This window comes from Cynocephalus volans, chromosome 1 (genome assembly GCF_027409185.1).
Source record: "Cynocephalus volans isolate mCynVol1 chromosome 1, mCynVol1.pri, whole genome shotgun sequence".
Lineage (NCBI taxonomy): Eukaryota > Metazoa > Chordata > Mammalia > Dermoptera > Cynocephalidae > Cynocephalus > Cynocephalus volans.
The window spans coordinates 132176305-132193086 of NC_084460.1; the positions used below are offsets into that span (position 1 = coordinate 132176305).

The window sequence follows — 16782 nt, forward strand, 5'->3', positions numbered from 1 at the left end:
CTATCAGAGAAATGTGTAGGGAAGAGAGGTTTGTGTTATCTGGTTTAGCTCACTACACACGCTTAAAAAAGAAAAAATGTACCAATTTGACTAACCAACCATAAATACAGAAATGATCATATGTTTTCAGTCAACCTTTCACAATAAGAAATTTTCCTTTGTCAATCTAAGACTGGTGTTTCTTAAATGTAAAGGAGAAATAATTTTAGACTTTTTATAAGAAAAGAATGGAAAGATTAAATGGTGCAATAAAGATACAGAATACATCAATGGGGTGTGGGGTAGTTGTTCCCCCTAACTGGCAAACTTGTATCTACCCTATTAGATTGCCAAGAAAATACAGCTATTACTAGAGCAATTGATGTATAGTGCATTTATGAGCAAAGTGGTGACTCAGTATTTGGGTCACATAGACTAATGTATATGAATGTGACATAATGCTGCTGAACTAATACATTTGTGGGCATCTGAACAAAATTAAAAATTAGTGGGAATTGGTGTTATCAGGCAAGTGAAGACTGATGGCTTAAACTACTTCATGCTTGACTTGATAGCACATGAAAAGCACGATTAATGGAATGGAGAAGAGTTCTGAATATTTACTTGATGAGTATTTCACTCACCACATCTGTATCTTGCTGTTCTCTTCACTAAGGAATCAGGGCAAATTATATGTAGTGATGTATTACAGTTTGATAATCATTTTTTAAAAACCGAGGTTGCAGCCACTTAAAAGCATAAAAAGATAGTTTCACATTTTCTGAATTTCCAGAGTACTTGAGTCTAATTATTTCAAAAATAGTCTACAACTGCATTCAATAGTTTGAGGCTATTAGGATTCTCAGGTGCTGCTACTACATAACAGTAGTCCTCATACAAAACGAGAACTTGAACAGATACATGAGCTGCTTCACAATGAATGTGGCCTGTGCGTGCGTGTGCGCATGTGTGTGTGTGAGCGTATAGAAGGGGTAGGTGACCTACAGAAATGGTACAAGAGAAACTGATCAAACTGACATTGCATTTTTAGTTTGCTTATGAAGCTCAAAATACTAGAGTAACTGGGTCATTAGAAAAGTAATGTGTGAAATTATGGGAATGAGAGTGTGAGAAGAGCACACACACAAAGAGACAAAACTGAGGTTTTGTGGTGGAGCTTTTCTTATGTAACACTGGTGTTGGGTTTGAGCTCCTTAGATTTGGAGCTGCAGGTATTCATCACTGTTATCTACCGTTATCTAACCAGTATGATATCATTACAGCTCGAATTTTAAGCAACAAGTTCTAGGTAGGCTCTTCCAGCCAAGCTGCATTTGTGGGCAACTTATGCAAAAAAGACGTATTAGAATAGCTGCATGTGGTATTCTTAAAAATAGATACAGGAAGTGTGGGGAAAATACATTTAGCTGTCCTCTTATCAGATAAACATATAACATTGAACATTTTCTTCACAATTCTCTTTAATTTAAAAAACAAAATATTTCTATTGTTGTTTACTATATTCTTAGCATGACTTACAGTAAAGATAATGTTGATAATGATTTCACCTCTACCAATGATTTATTCTTATGTTTGTACCATCCTTGCCAAAATCACAAATCATTTATGTTTTTATTCCTCTTTAATAAAGGTATCATATATATATATATATATGTGTGTATTTTTCCCAAATAAATCTATTTCAGTATTGTTTACTTGGCTTATTTTATTAATTTATAGGTGGTTTGAAAAAAAGAATATAGATAATTTAATAATTTTTCACAAATTTAATGCTTGTTGATTGTTCCCAATAAGAATATAAAGTTATTAAAACTTATTTGAAATCAAATTGGTATTTGCTTTTGTACTAAGAAAATGTGTGGACGTAAGATAGAAGAGTGATTCTCAAACACTATGGCTCATAAAAATAACCTGAGTAACTCGCTAAACTGCAGATTACCAGCTCCCAGAGCTGAGAAATTCTTATTCAGGAGGTCTAGAATATGGCTCTATAATCTTCACCTCTAAAAGACATTCTAGATGATTTTGATAAAATTTGACAGTGTCCACAATTTGAGAAACCTGGAAGTAGAGACTATGTTTAGTATATGTGGTTTATTTAATCAGTTTTGTGCACCAATCAAGACTTTCTAGTCCCAAGAATAGATTCTCTGGCCTGACTTTTTTCATACACACACACACACACACACACACACACACACACACACACACACACACGTTTTTTTTTCCCCACAGCAGTCAGCAAAGCTAAGTGGAAGGCACAGAGTTCCCATGTACTCCCTCCCCCACACACCCACAGCCTCCATCATCAGCATCCTGCACTACAGCAGTACATTTGTTACTATCGACGAATTACTATAGACATGTCATTATCAAACAGAAGTCCATAGTTTACATTAGAGTTTACTCTTGGTGTTGTGATTCTATGGATTTTGACATGTATAATAACAAGTATCCACCATTATAGGGATTTACAAAATAATTTTACTTCCCTAAAAATCCTCGTGCTCCACCTATTCATCCTTCACTCCCCCCAACCCCTGGCAACAACTAATCTGTTTATTGTGTCCATAGTTTTGCCTTTTTCATAATGTCATATAGCCAGAGTCACACCCCATATAGCCTGTTCAGATTGGCTTCTTTCACTTAGTAATATGCACTTAATTTTCCTCCGTGTTGTTTTTTTGTGTGTGTGACTTGATAGCTCATTTCTTTTCAGTGCTCAATAATATTCCACTGTGTGGATGTACCACAGTGTATTTATCTACTCACTTACTGTAGTACATCTTGGTTGCTTCCAAGTCTTCGCAATTATGAATAAGCTGCTGTAAACATCTATGTGCAAGTTTTTGTGTGGACATAAGTTTTCAATTCATTTGGTTAAATACCAAGGAAGATGATTGCTACATTGTATGATAAGAGTATGTTTAAGTGTGTAGTCATTATCTCATTGTTGTTTTAATATGCAATTCCTGCCCCAGGGAATCAGCAGCAAAGCAGCGATTTAGCTCAACCACAGGTCTCAAGTGCTGGTCCCCATAGGAAGTTCCACCATTTTAGAATTAAGTAAAGAACAACAAATTAGTTCCAATGCAGAGTTTAAGTGGTGGGAATAGCAAATAATCCAACACAGAACTGAAAGAAAACAGAAAAAAAAAAAAAAAAACCAAATCAGGCCATCACAGTGCCCCATCAGAGTCCGGAAGCATGGAGCAAGCCAAAGCCAAGCCCAGCCACAATCAGGCAAGCCACCGCTGCCACAGGGCCCCACCAGGGTCCTGAAGCACGGGGCCTGGGGAAGTGGAGCCCAGCCACAACCAGGTAAGGAGCACACCACAAACACCACTTCCATGCAGATAGCCCACCATAGCCACTGCAATTGTCACAGCTACCACAAAAGCAGCTAGTCACTACAGCAGTAGTCACAGCCACTGTGCAGATAACCCACCAGACACTCAAGTGCATTGACACAAGGAGAGTCATCAGCAGAGACCAAAAAAAAAAAAGAGGACCTTTCTCTCCACAAAGCATACTCCAGAGTGATAGAAGAAGCACCTGCTATATGATAATGCAGGGACCTGAACACAACTCTCTCAGCACTGGACAGATCATCTAGGCAACAAATCAACAGAGAAATAGTTAAGAAGGAGAGAACAAATTTATGGTTATTAGACGGGGAGGGGAAGGGGAGAGACTGGATAAAAGGCATAACAAATTAGCATGATTTGTAGTAATGAATACACTAATAAAAATAATTTGCAATTGCCCAATGACATATGATGTTGATAGTCTTTTCATGTGCTTATTTTCCATCTGTTTATCTTTTGCAGTTAGGTGTCTGTTCAGATCTTTTGCCCATTTTTTAATTGGGTTGTTCGTTTCCCTGTTGTTGAATTTTAAGAGTTCTTTATATAATTTGGATAACAATCCTTTATCAAATATGTCTTTTGTAAATATTTTCTCTCTGTCTGTGGCTTGTCTTCTCATTCTCAGGATGATTGTGGCACTCATTTGTTATTATATTTGCTGCCACATTAGACTGTGGGCTTCTTATGGATGAGGATTTATGTTCCATTCCTCTTTAGTTTCTTAGTCTAATGTTTGGCACAAATTAGAATTAAATGATGTTTAACTAATGAACTGTTGGGTTTGTGAAGTGAGTCTTCTACTCTCTTGCTACTCAAAGGATGGCCCTCAAATCAGCAGTATGGGAATCTCCTGGGAGCTTGTTTGTGAGATACATGCTCAGGCTTTAATACTAAATGAGAATCTGCATTTTAACAAGATCCTCATGATTCGAATGCTCTTTGACATGTGCGAATCTTGCGATCCATTTAGCCTTTATAAACCCATCTCTCCCCACCCTCAGTCAGCTGTAGTAGTAAGGCAAGTCACATTTATACGACTGACTAATTTGGAAAGTTCTATTTTAAGCAGGAACAGGAAGGGCCTCACCACCCAGCACAGAAAGTAAAAACAGCAGGTGAGAAAATGGTAAGGGCTCCTGCCCAAGGTTAGTGTGGCTAAAAAAGTGAGAGGCTCTGCCCATCTCACCAGTGAATTAAGTCAATCCTCTTTCCATAAGGAGAAGCCTGCAAAAGAGCAGATCATAGGAGGAGCCTATTTCATAGCTAAGGTAAGAATGTGAGGAAAGCAAAAGGATGATTTCTTCCTAACTTGGAAACATAGTTTCTATGTTAAATTGCATGTTAAATTACTGATCCGAATGAAATAAAAAGAGGAAGCAACTACTTCTTTCAGAAAATCAAAGAAATATCATTTGTGCTTTCTCTTAGAGCCAGGAAAAAGGGGGGGGATTCTAGGATAAGAGGAGAGGCATTCAGAAGAGCGTGGCACGTTCTCACAATGGCCAGAAATCCAGTGGCTGTAGTGGAAGTTATATGAAAGGAGTGACAGGATATGAGACCAACCTTCGTTGTAACTGTCATTTAAATAGAGTGTAGGTGGTCACAAAGTGCTTTTCTATATACTATACAAAACATTTTATACATTGTGAGAGAACTTTTGCAGCTATCTTTAAGCTTCTTGGTTATGAAAGATATGCATAACTAACCTGCTGATATATTCATAAATTTTATTTTTATTTTAGACAATATCATTAAAACTAATCCAAGTCTTAGTAAATGTTTAGCAATTGATAAATAATTTTATTTGGGGTTAAATAAAAGGAGAAGCAGGATTGACTAGAATTTTAGCAGACTCTATGAGGTAATAACCAAATAAAGAGCAGTTGGAAACCTCAAACGTTCTTATTTACCATTCATGAGCTACCTTAAAATGATTTAAAATGATAGCTCCAAGCTTGACAACCACAGATTGCATTGTTCTTCAAACTTTTGGAAATTTGTATGTTCTTTGAATGATATGCTGAATAGAGATTGGACCATGTATGATCTTGAAGTTTATTTGAATGATACTAATGTTTAGCATGCATCTTTTAAAAAAATGCTAAGAAGTGCAAATTAAATAATACTGTAGTGAATCTAGTCCAAGGAAGTAATCCAAGTAATAGTGGAGTGGGTCCATAGGTTTACTCACTACTTTATTAAATTGAGACCTACACCTTAGGGCTTTCTGTCTCACAACCATGTGTTAATAAGCACTCCATAATATTTTACCTCTTATGATTCTTAATGACCCCTTGACAATAATGAAATAATGTTTATAATATCAGAATTCTACCATATATTTATTACTTGTCTATGTGCCAAATGTGCATGACTTGTTTAATTCTCACAATCAATTTGTGAAGTAGGTGGTTATGTGCTCGTTCTACTATCAGGAGACTGAGGCACACAATGGTCAAGAAATCTGCCTAAGGTCACATCACTAATAAGTGATAGAGACTTAATTCCAACCTAGCAATATGATTCAGAACCCATATTCCCATCACAATTCCAACTCGAGGAACAATGGAGGAGGATTTGAGGTTGTTCTGAATTCTGCAGTATGCACAAAAAGGCTATTTGATGTCTTAGCTCTGTCTGTGAAAGCTGGCTCAGTAGTGTTTGATTAAGCCCCATATAATGGTGGTTATGTTTGCAGTTGTCCAGTTATTAGAGCCAGGCCATCAGTAGAAGGAAGGAATTGGTACTAGGCAAGGATTTGGCACTTCATTGAAGAGGACAGTGCACATGCTGATGGTAAGGACAGAAGATAAAATGGTCACAGGATAAGTAAGTATAAAAGAAGACAAAAATGGGCAGGCTATAATCAGGAGGTCAATAACCCAAATAACAGTGACCAGGGATTATTCAAGCGGTATGTATAGGAAACTAGAAGAGAGTCCAGCAGCATGGATGGAGCTGGATTCTGAGCAATTGCAGAGTGCAGGAGTCTCTAATTCCTACTCAGACCTGATTCCAGATTGGGGTGGGTTTAAATCTAAAGATGAAAAAACAAGTAAGCAGACTTTTCTGGAGAAGGGTGCTAAGGAATTAGAGAATCTAGAGGTTGCTAACAACAGTGATTGGAGGAGATATGCGGCTCAGGCAGACCTGATATTTCTCATCACAGTTCCCCACCTCCCCTCTCAAGAAGCAACAATATGTTGGAAAAACCAATAAAAGAACAGTGACAAAACCAAAAAAGGAAGGAGGGGCTCAAGGCTCAGGAATAAAACCATTGAACCAAAATTTCAGGTAAGGGTAAGTCCTATTACTCATGAACTAAAAATACACACTGGTGACCTGGGGAAAGTCAGAGAGTATACAATCTGCTAAAACCCACGTATTATGCAAAATGTCCTAGTTTAACTTTTTTTTTAGCTGACAGTTCTTTAAAATATGCTGACCTTGTGCTGTATGATTCTACAGAAAGCCAGAATAAACTTCAAATTCACACTATTTTTTTTTTGTGAAATACACTCCCTATTTTGCATTGTCAGTATCTTGAGTGCATCACAGAAACCTCAAAAAATGGTATTAGTAGTAGATATGACATACCTATACACATACACACACAAAAACACATATGCATAGACATATATAAATTTATATGTATACATATACATATACACATATATATACTTAGTTCAAAAAACAAAAATAGAGTTTTTAGGTGGGTACCTGTTTTTTAAGTTTTTTTTTAATTTATTTTTTGAATTGAAACATAATTGATTATACATGTTTATGGGGTACAGAGTTGACAATCAGTATTTATGTACAAGATATGGTGACCAAACCAATATTATTAGCATGTTCATCATTACAAATCATAATTATTCTTTGTGTCTCTTACCCAATAATTCCCTAATCTGCCTTCCTCTCCCCCTTTCCCACCTCTCATAACTGTAGGTCTGTTCTCTCCTGAAAGTTCAGCATTTCGTCATGGTCTGTATTTCTTCCTTCCTTCCTTCCTTCCTTCCTTCCTGCCTTCCTGCCTTCTTCCTTCTTCCTTCCTTCCTTCCTCTGTTTCTTTCTTTCTGTCTGTCTCTCTTTCTCTCTCTTTCTGTCTCTCTGGTTCTGTGTCTCACTCTTTTCTTTCTATTTCTTTTCTCTCTTTTTCCCTTTCTTTCTTTCTCCTTTCTTTCTTTTTCTTTCTTTCTTTCCCTTTCTCTCTCTGTCTCTCTGGTTCTCTGTCTCACCCTCTTTTTCTTTCTCTCCTTTCTCTTTCTGTTTTTCTCCCTCTCTCTCTCTTTGTTCCCATTTATGAGTGAGGATGTGGTATTTCCCTTTCTGTACCTGGATCATTTCACATAACATAATTTTCTCCAAGCTCATCCATGTTGTTGCAAATGGCAGAATTTCATTCTTTTTTACGGCTGAGTAGTATTCCATTGTGTATATATACACATTTTCCTTATCTAGTCATACATTGATGGACATTTAGCTTGTTCCATATCTTGGCTATTGTAAATAAGGCTGCCCATAGTTTTCTTTTTTATGTTGTATCTTTGGTTTTGGTATCAAGATTATGCTGGTTTCATAGAATGAGTTTAGGAGAATGGCCTCTGTTTCAATTTTTTGGAATAGTTTGAAGAGAATTAGTATTAATTCCGCTGTAAAGGTTTGGTAGAATTCAGCAGTAAAGCAATCCAGTCGTGGGCTTTTGTTTGTTGGGAGACTGCTGATTACTGCTTCTATCTTGTTGCTTGTTACTGGCCTATTCAGGTTTTCTGTGTCTTCTGGGGTCAGTCTTGGTAGTTTGTATGTGTCTAGAAATTGATCCATTTCCTCCAGGTTTGCAAATTTGTTGGCATATGGTTGTCCATAATAGTCTCTAATGATTCTTTGTATTTCTGTGGTATCGCTTATAATGTCTCCTCTTTCATTTCTGATTTTTGTTATTTGGGTCTTTGCTCTTTTTTTAGTTAGTGTAGTTGATGGCTCATCTATTTTGTTTATCTTCTCAAAAAACAACTTTTGTTTTGTTGATTTTTTGTATCATTCTTTTGGTCTCTAGTTCATTTAATTCTTCTCTGATCTTAATTATTTCTTTCTGTATACTAATTTTGGGATTAGACTGTTCTTGTTTTTCTAGTTCTTTGAGATTTAATGTTAGGTTGTTTATTTGAAGTTTTTCTTTCCTTTTGATATAAGAATTTATTGCAATAAACTTCCCTCTTAGAACTGATTTTACAGTATCCCATAGGTTTTGGTAAGTTGTGCTTGTGTTTTCATTTGTTTCAAGGATTTATTTTATTATTATTTTTTTTTCTTTTTTTTTTTTTTTTTTGTGACCAGTAAGGGGATCGCAACCCTTGGCTTGGTGTTGTCCCGCTCAGCCAGTGAGCGCACCAGCCATCCCTATATAGGATCCGAACCCGTGGCGGGAGCGCCGCTGCACTCTCAGCGCTGCACTCTCCTGAGTGAGCCACGGGGCTGGCCCTCAAGGAATTTTTTGATTTCCTGCTTTATTTTTTCTTTGACCCACTGGACATTCAGGAGCATGTTGTTTAATTTCTATGAATTTGTATAGTTTCCATAGTTTTGTTTGTTGTTCATTTCCAATTTTATTCCATTGTGGTCTGAAAATACACTCAATATGATTTCAATCTTTTTAAATTTTTGAGACTTAATTTGTGACCTAATCTAACATATGGTCTATCCAGGAGAATGATCTATGTGCTGACGAGAAGAATGTATATTCTGTCATTGTTGGATGAAATGTTCTGTATATGTCTGTAAGGTCCTTTTGATCGAAGATGCTATTTAAATCCAATAGCATGATTCTTTGCTGATTCTTTGTCTAGATGATCTGTCCAATCCTGAGAGCAGCATGTTAAAGTCCCCAGCTATTACCATGTTGGGGTCTATCTCTCCTCTTAGATCCAATAACAGTTGCTTTATATATCTGGGTGCTCCAATGTTGGGTGCATGTATATTTATGATTATTATATAAATGGCTATTTCTTGGTGGGAGGAGAGAATAGCATGGTATAATGAAGGGTGGAAATGAGACTTCAGTGAATCTATCTTGGTATAGAGTTTGACTTTGGAATTATAAAAAGTATTTTCATAATTAAATAATAACAATACTTTATAAATAAAAAGTAATCTCTGAAATGGAAAATAAACTGAAACAAACAATTTCATATTAGGCTAATGGCATAGCCAGATAGATAGAATAATTATGTCAAGTGACTTTAAACACTGTTTTGAGTATACATCCCTGTAGGGATACATTATAAAAATACAAAGAACCATAAAGACATTTTAATCTCCATTTTGAGTTTTTCATAGTACTATTGATATAGTTATCTTAGAAATAATATGTGAGTAATATAAAATACAGTATATATACTACTTATATACATATGTTAATATATTTAGAAATAAACCTTACCTGTATAATAAAAATTAACACAAGGATGAAATTAAAGATGCTAAATAAAAACCCTGAAATCCAAGTTTTAAAGTGGAAATATAAGCACAAATTTATGATTTTTCTATTAAAAACCATTTCCTAAATCTGACTACTGAAGCAAAACAAATTAAAAGGAAAAAGAGCATGTACACTTTTCTTATCATTAATAAAAACTTAAATAAAATATTTTCGAATGTGACTCCATAGAACATTTAAAGAATAATGTACTAGAACAAAGTGAAACATATTCTAGGAATGAAAGGATGATTCAATATTTGTAAATCTATCATATAAGATACAGTAGTGGATTAAGGAGAAAAAAACATTTAATTCCTTCAAGAGTTCCTACAAAGAACTTTGACAAAGATCAATGTCCATTCCTGATAAAAAAAAATCTTAGTAAAAGTGGAATAGATGGACCCTTTCCAACTATGATTAAAAATACAGTGAATTTCCATGACAACACACTGTGAGATAACATTGATTTAAATGTAGCAGACTTGTGATTGTCTTCTGTCCTCCAAGCAGACAGAACTTCTCAGAAATTTTACATAATTGAATTTTTACCAACAGGAGGTTTTACTATATGAATGCACTGGCCATACATTAGGAAAAATCTCGGTAATGTGGAAAAGAAGATAAGGACATCCATTATAAAACCACTATTACTTAATAGGAGTATTTATCTTTCTGAAAGCACTAGCCAATGCAGTTAGATTAGCAGCAAATTGTAAATACTGGAAAGAAAGAAGCAACATTATAATTAGTTACAGATTATATAATTGTAAGCTTTTGTTAGGCCTTAAAAACTAACCCCACCTTAAGTGACATTACAAGCGGCGCCATTATGGGCCCACAAGGGCGTATTAATGTGGCAGCCTAAGACGGCTCCAGGAGGAAGTAGGGTGGGAGTATCTGCGGGAACCTTGCCTTAGCCCTTATTGGCGAAATACCGCTTCGGTGCTCGTGAACACTGAGCTAGGCGTTGAGACAGGATGCATGCTCTCGTAACCTTTAAGCTGATTGGAGGATGTAAAAAACCTCCCTTCCCCATTTGCCTTTAAAAGCAAGTGCTTGTGTGATAATAAACTGAACTGCTCGACAGACACCCCCCTCCACCCCCCCCCCACCCCCGCCGCATCTGAGTGTCCTTTAACCGGCTGGTTGGGCCCGGTGGCTGTGCTCACCTCTCTTCATGGCTCTCTTCCCCGTCTCCTCCCAAAGGGGACTAGAGGGAAAGAGGAATCCGGGCAATTCACTGGCCCAGCAAGGGAGAGACTGATAATGAGGCTAGGGCTGTTCGGGTTGGCTGGCGGTGGACCCGACAAGCTTTGTAAACCACAGAAATCAATTTTAAAAATTATTAGAAAAATTTAAGATGACAAATATATAATATAAAATATACCAAAAACCCTTAATTTTTACACTGCAGGAACCATGCAGATTTTTTAGTAGTTTCTCAAATTCTAAAGGGGCCAAGACGATTGTAAAAGTGAGTAGAGAAGACCAGAAAAGTAACTGTAGCAAACTGATTAACACCTCCTTTGTCCACATCAGACACCTAACAGCTCCAGGAGACTATGGCTGTGTAGTAACAGACATTTTTATTGTCTCTTTCCAGTTTTTTAAGAGAAATAAATCTAGTTGCCATATGAAATCACTTAATTCTTAAATATTAAAAGCAAATTATTTTTTAAAAATTGTACAAGCCAATGAAAAAAAATCAGCAGACCAGATTTGCCTTATAGTTGGCTACTTTTCTGTCTCTGTCATAAACAAGTAAAAATGTTAGAAAACGAAATATAATACAGATCCACCTTTTTAAGGCTTTCATTGTTATTATTATTTTAAGATTGACAGATAAAATTATGTGTATTTATCGAGTACAGCATGATGTTTTGAAGTTTATATACTTTGTGCAATGGTTAAATGGGGTGGGTCTAAAGGCCCAGTCTGCAGGTACCAGCCTAGAATCAGGAGCTGTGAGGGATTCCTGGTGCTGGATTTTACTGTGATGGGCCCAGTATTGGAATTCAAGGCAAGATCCTATGTTTACTTCTCTCTCTTTTCCCCAAGCAGACAGTATCTCTCTCTCCTAACTGTGCTGCCTGGGATTGGGGGAGCAGTGATGTACGTAATGTAAAACTGACCTTCTTACCCTCTTCAGTGTGTCCTTTCTTATTATTATGGTATAACAAAGTACTGGAATCTCTCATCTGGTTATCCAGGCTTTTGTGAAGGTATTTTCATGCATGGATAGTTGTTCAAATTGATGTTTCAGTGAGAGAGCAATCACTGGAGAGTTCTATTTTGCCGTATTGATTCACCCTCCTCCCCACTTCCTAGTAGCAAATACATAAGTAAAATGCCCACATATATGTATATTAAGAAATGTGTAGGATGTACCTAAAAATATTTAAAAGCTCAGTAAAAGGACTTCTGCCTCCTTTCACGATAGAAAAACTTGTACTAGACTAGACCTTGCACATTAAAAATTATAACTGAACAAAATATATGAAGTAATTGTTTTTTAAGTATTGGTCAATAGAGCATATACCTACTATTCCGGAGGGAAGAGAAACATAAGAAGTGAGCCCCACAGTTTTCCTGGCTTTCTGCCTGGAGATTCTTTTAAGTCTGCACACAGGAAGGTGAACCCAATCAGAGAATGGTAGTCAGGGGTTAGAGTCTGCAGCTACTGAGGGATTTGTTTGTGAGGCAGGGTAAGGAAGAAGAGGAAGCTATGTAGAAAAGGAGTTTCAGAAATTCACATAAAGTTTCCCTTAGCTCTGTGATTGAATATTAAGGTGAGCTTGTGCAGTGTAACTCCATAGACCAGGCCAGAGTTAGGTCCTGGGGAGCTATAAGCTGAATAAATATTCTAGAAATCACACACTGTTGGGAGACACAGTAGTTCTGACAAGTCTTAATTAAAACAGCTTGTGGAATACCCCCAAAATTCGATTGAGAGCTCAGGAAGACCAGAGATTAGGAGTAGGACTATTCTAGCCCTAAAATAAGGGCTATCCTTGGTAACAAAATTTTAAAACCAACCTCAAAAGTATGAAGCTGATCTACCAGTAAATTAACTGCCTGCCTGAACAAAATTCAACATTCTTGTGTGGAAGACAATAAAATGTCATACTAAACAATGTTACAGTGACAATTTTGAACATACAAAATAAGTAATTACGGAGTAGTGCCAGAGTTTTGAACGGCGCTGCTTGGGTTGGTGAACTGATCCTCTGCGTATTACCTGTGTTGCGGGTCGCGATGACGGTCCCTTCCCTGGAGAAGCTGGACTCCTTCAAGTACAGTGACCTGCAGAACTTAGCCAAGAGTCTGGGCCTTCGGGCTAACCTGAGGGCAGACAAGTTGTTAAAAGCCCTGAAAGTCCACCTTAAACACGAAGCAAGAAAAGAAAATGAGAATCAGAATGAAAGTCAGACTTCTGCATCCTCTTGTGATGAGAATGAGATACAGATTAGCAGCCAGGAACAAGCTGAGAGAGAGCTGGTTAGCCATGTCACCAAAACGAGGAGAAGGCACAAGGCAGTCCATGGGAACCCTGACTCCCAGAATCAAGAAAAGCAGGAAAACGAGGATCTCAGAACAACTACAACAGTTCCTTCTCTTCCAGATGAGAGCCAAGAAGATGAGAGTGCAGTTTCCTCAGGAAAAAGTGGAATAAATGATTTAGGTAATAAAAACTTAAAGGTACCCTCCAAAAAAAAGAAGTCTCTCTACACAGATGGATTTTCCAAACCTGGAAAAAAGAAAAGAATTGCAACCACTACTCCAAACTTTAAGAAGTTTCATGAGGCTCGTTTTAAGGAGATGGAGTCCATTGATCAATATGTTGAAAGAAAAAAGAAACATTTTGAAGAACACAATTTGTTTAATGAACTGAAGAAGCACGCTGTCGATAAGGGAGGAGTAGTGACTCCAGTTCCTCTAAGAAGAAGACTCTCCGTGGCTTATACTCCCATCAGCCAGCAGCACACACAAGGCAGGTCGCACGGCCCTGCAAGGCAGAGCACCCTGAGTCTCAAGGGGTCAGTCAAGCGCTCTGCGCTCTCTGCAACTAAAATAAGTGTCAGGTTTTCAGCTGCTACTAAAGATAATGAGCATAAGCGTTCACTGACCAAGACTCCAGCCAGAAAGTCTCCACATGTGACCATATCAGGAAGTACCCCAAAAGGCCAAGCTGTGCTCAGGACACACAAGTTAAAGACTACCAAGGGGAATTCTGCTGCTGTTATTTCCCCATTCAAGTTGACAACTGCAGCAACACAAACTCCAGTCTCCAATAAGAAACCAGTATTTGATCTCAAAGCAAGTTTATCTCGTCCCCTCAACTATGAGCCTCACAAAGGAAAGCTGAAACCATGGGGGCAATCTAAAGAAAATAATTCTCTGAATGAACATGTAAATAGAGTTAGTTTCCATAAGAAAACTTACAAACAACCTCATCTCCAGACCAGGGAAGAGCAACGGAAAAAACACAAGGAAGAACAAAAGGAGAAGAAAGCAAAGGTCTTGGGAGCTCGAAGGTGCCTCATTATGGCTGAAGATTAATAATTTCTTAACATCCTATAAATACTTTATTCTGAACCTTTTTTCCTTCTGTAAATATTTTTATACTGTCTTCCCCACTTCAATCAGATCTTTTTCTGCTGTTGACTTTGTTCATGATCTGTGTAGTATCCTTGCTTCCTTCGTGTGCCACATCTCTGAAAAGACATTATCACCTTAAAGCTCACAAATAATTTGAAATGGTTTTTACGTAAGTCCCTATACAATTCAGTTTTCTAATTAGACCCATCTTAGAGGTTTTTAACCTAGATTTTTTAATGTCAAGTTCCCTGTGCTGGTTCTAATATTAACAACTGCAGCCCTCTTCTAGGCTAAATAGCATTTACCTGATGGCAGCTTAGTTATATCATAAGCTTTGGTAGAACTTGAATAAGAGGAATAGGGTAAGCCAGGATAGAAAGGCCACCTCTTCATCCTCTAGAGAATCTAGTAATCTTAATAAAAATGATTTGGGTATGGCATCCATGTTTTACCTATGTGAAATGTTTTGTTTTGCTTATGCTTATATGCATCTTTGTTCACATTACTTCATGTAATTGTCATGTCACTATATTCTTAAAAACAAAGCTCTACAGCTCAAAAAAAAAATAATAATAATAATAATTAATTACTAAACAGGCAAAGAAGCAAAAAATGTGAACCACGGCCAGGAGAAAAAAGTACAATAATTGCAATAGAAATAGATCCAAAGTGATTGAACTCAGAGACCAAGGTTTTAAGGCAGTCTGTCTGTCTGTCTGTCTGTCTGTCTGTCTGTCTGTCTGTCTATCTATCTATCTATCAGTCTATCTATCCCATATATCTATTTACCAAATATGTTATAAATATGCTTACATTTGAGGATTTAAGAGAAAAGATAGATAATAAATTGAGTAAATTAAGAATATACACAGAAAAGTAGAAGCTACTAAAAAAGAACTAAATAGAAATTCTAAAATTTAATAATAAATCAAAAATGAAAAGTCCACTAGATAGGATGAACAGCTGTTCGGACACTGCAGTAGAAAAGATATGTTAACTTAAAAACAGGATTATAGAAACTATTCAAATAAGAGTATAAAAAGAAACAAAGTTAAAAATAAAGATCAGAGCCTCAGTGATCTCCGGGACAATATCAAGTGTTCCAACACACATGTAATTGTAGTCTCAGAAGAAGAAGAGAGTAAGGCTGGGACAGAAAACATACATTTTAAAAAATAATGGTTTAAATTTGATTTTTTAAAAAATCAACCCATAAGTCTCACAATCTCCCAATCCCCAAGCAGCACAAACATGAAGAAAATACACTTACTTATATCATATTTAAATTGCTGAAAACCAAATATAAAGGGAAAATCTTGAAAGCAGTTAGAAAAAAAAGAGGCCATGTTATATACAAGGAATCAACAAAAATGGCTACTTATTTCTCATAAAAAATAATGAAAGGGAATTTTTAGAGTGCTGAAAGAAAAAAAAGTCAGCCCAGAATTTTATATTCAGAGAAAATATTCTTTAAAAATGAAGATTTAAATACACAAAATCTAAAAAGTTTGTCACCAAAAAAAAAAAAAAAATGCATGATGAAAAATATTTTAAAAACACTCTTTGGGCTAAAGTAAAATAATACCAGATAAAAATCCAGCTCCTCACAATAGAGTTAAAAGTGCCAGGAATAAAAAATATGTAGATAAATACAAGGGTACTTCAAAAGTTCATGGAAAAATGAAATTAAAAAATAAAATCTTTTCATGATCTTTCTGATGTGCCCTCATACAACAGACATTTGAAATCCTATTTTAATTTTTTAAAAAGATAATTGCCTATTTAAAAGAAAAATAATAATGTAATGTGGATTTTATAGAATATGTATATGTAAAATGTATGGCAATAATAGCCCCCCCCAAAAAAGAGAGTGGCAAATTGAAGTACACTATCTCATTATAGTAGACTGTGATAAGAATGCAAATTAAAAATCCCTGGAGCAATCATTAATTTTTTTTTTTAGGAAAAGAATGATAGCAGAAAAAGCCAATACAGGAGATAAAAATAGAATATTCAATAATTATTCAGTAGAAAAGAAGTCAGGAAAGACAGAAAAAACATGGAAAAATAAAAAACAAATATTAAGATAATAAATGTAAAACCAACCACATAAATAATTTTATTAAATGTAAATGAAGTACAAATTTAAATTAATAGTTAGAAATTTTCAGACTTGGGGATAAAGTAAGACTCTACTATATGCACTTTCAAGAGATGTACATTAAATAAAAATACATAAATAGGTTAAAAGTAAAAGGGTAGAAAAATATATATCACACACATTAGTTATAAAAAAGCTGGAATGGCTACATTAATATCATTGAAAGTAGAACTCAA

The 16782-nt window shown here is 36.1% G+C and overlaps 1 protein-coding gene across 1 annotated transcript; it reads left to right on the plus strand.

Moving 5' to 3' along the window:
• Positions 1 to 13095: 13095 nt before the first annotated feature.
• LOC134387181 (nucleolar and spindle-associated protein 1-like) lies at positions 13096 to 14755 on the plus strand. The gene has a single exon (XM_063109553.1). It carries the CDS (start codon positions 13102 to 13104, stop codon positions 14404 to 14406), a length of 1305 nt encoding a protein of 434 aa, XP_062965623.1. The 5' UTR covers positions 13096 to 13101; the 3' UTR covers positions 14407 to 14755.
• The last annotated feature ends 2027 nt before the right edge of the window (positions 14756 to 16782 follow it).

What these genes read in the sequence shown, in the direction of transcription:
- LOC134387181 (XM_063109553.1), top strand. Translation starts at nt 13,102, where the DNA reads ATGACGGTCCCTTCCCTGGAGAAGCTGGACTCCTTCAAGTACAGTGAC.